The 982-nt window shown below is 52.1% G+C and overlaps 1 protein-coding gene across 1 annotated transcript in view; it reads left to right on the top strand.

The window, feature by feature from the left end:
- Positions 1–793: 793 nt before the first annotated feature.
- Positions 794–982, top strand: part of NBEAL2 (neurobeachin-like 2) — a gene marked incomplete at its 3' end in the record, with an annotated part of 17,523 nt that continues 17,334 nt past the window's right edge. The window contains exon 1 of the mRNA XM_009333305.1: positions 794–935. Within this exon, the coding sequence (XP_009331580.1) occupies positions 794–935 (142 nt within the window). The remainder of the gene's footprint in view (positions 936–982) is intronic.

The raw sequence follows: 982 nt of genomic DNA, 5'->3' as shown, positions 1-982 counted from the left end.
CCCCCCCCCGAGGCAAGGGCGTCGCGAAAAAAAAATCACCTAAAACCCCCCACGCCCCCAACCGCCTGTAAATCCCCAAAACCGACCCCTGGTTTTGAACGAAACCCCGTTTTTATGTTTATTTTTATTTTTTTAGGACCAAAAAAAAAACCCCAAAAAACCCCAAACCCTCCCCCGGTGCAAGCAGAGCTGCAAAAGGGTAGAAAAGGGATGATATTTTTTTTTTTTTGCTGCTGCTGCTCACTGCCCCAAGTAAATCTTTCCCTCCTACTCCTCACAGAGAGTTTCCAAGCCGGAGGGCAGCTCCCCGAAACGCTTCAGCTCCGACTGATCCACCTTTTTGGGGCCGTCCTCTCCGGATCCAAGGTAGCGTTGGGAAGGGGGTGGGGGAGGACTTGGGATCATCACCCAAGTGACAAGCCCCGAAGCTTTATTTATTCCGAGCGACGGAAACGCTGGAATTAAACCGCTTCATTTTCCAGAGCCTTTCAAAATCGTATTTAAAATGCCAGCCCTAAATTCAGTGGGTTTACCTCAAAAAAAAAACCCCTAAATTAAGGAGGGGTTCGAGTTGAAGCTGCTGGTTCACCACCGGTTCGCTCCGGGATGGCAGATGAGAACTTCTTGGCTGAATAAATTTGAGCAGAAGTAGGTTTTAATTAACCCAGTGCTTAAAAAGCGGGATTTAATTAATAGCTCCGAAATTTGCTTTAAATTAATTTCCACGCGCCCAGGAGCGGGGTGGGGTGAGATAAAGGGTAAAACCCGCCGCGCTGGAGACGTCGGGCTCGGCATGAATAGCTTAAATAAAGGGTTTTATATCGCGATAGGCGACGTAAAAGCCCGTCTCTCCCCATCGTCCCGACAGCCCAACGCCCTGCGGGCCATCACGCCGGCGGCGGTGGAGGTGCTGCTGGGGGTGCTGCAGCGGGGAGGCGGGGGGACCCCCCTGGTCCCCGGGCTGCTGAAGCTGGCCTTACGC

The sequence above is a fragment of the Pygoscelis adeliae genome, unplaced genomic scaffold (genome assembly GCF_000699105.1).
Source record: "Pygoscelis adeliae isolate BGI_AS28 unplaced genomic scaffold, ASM69910v1 Scaffold88, whole genome shotgun sequence".
Classification (NCBI taxonomy): domain Eukaryota; kingdom Metazoa; phylum Chordata; class Aves; order Sphenisciformes; family Spheniscidae; genus Pygoscelis; species Pygoscelis adeliae.
This window is presented reverse-complemented; position numbering and strand designations above follow the sequence as displayed.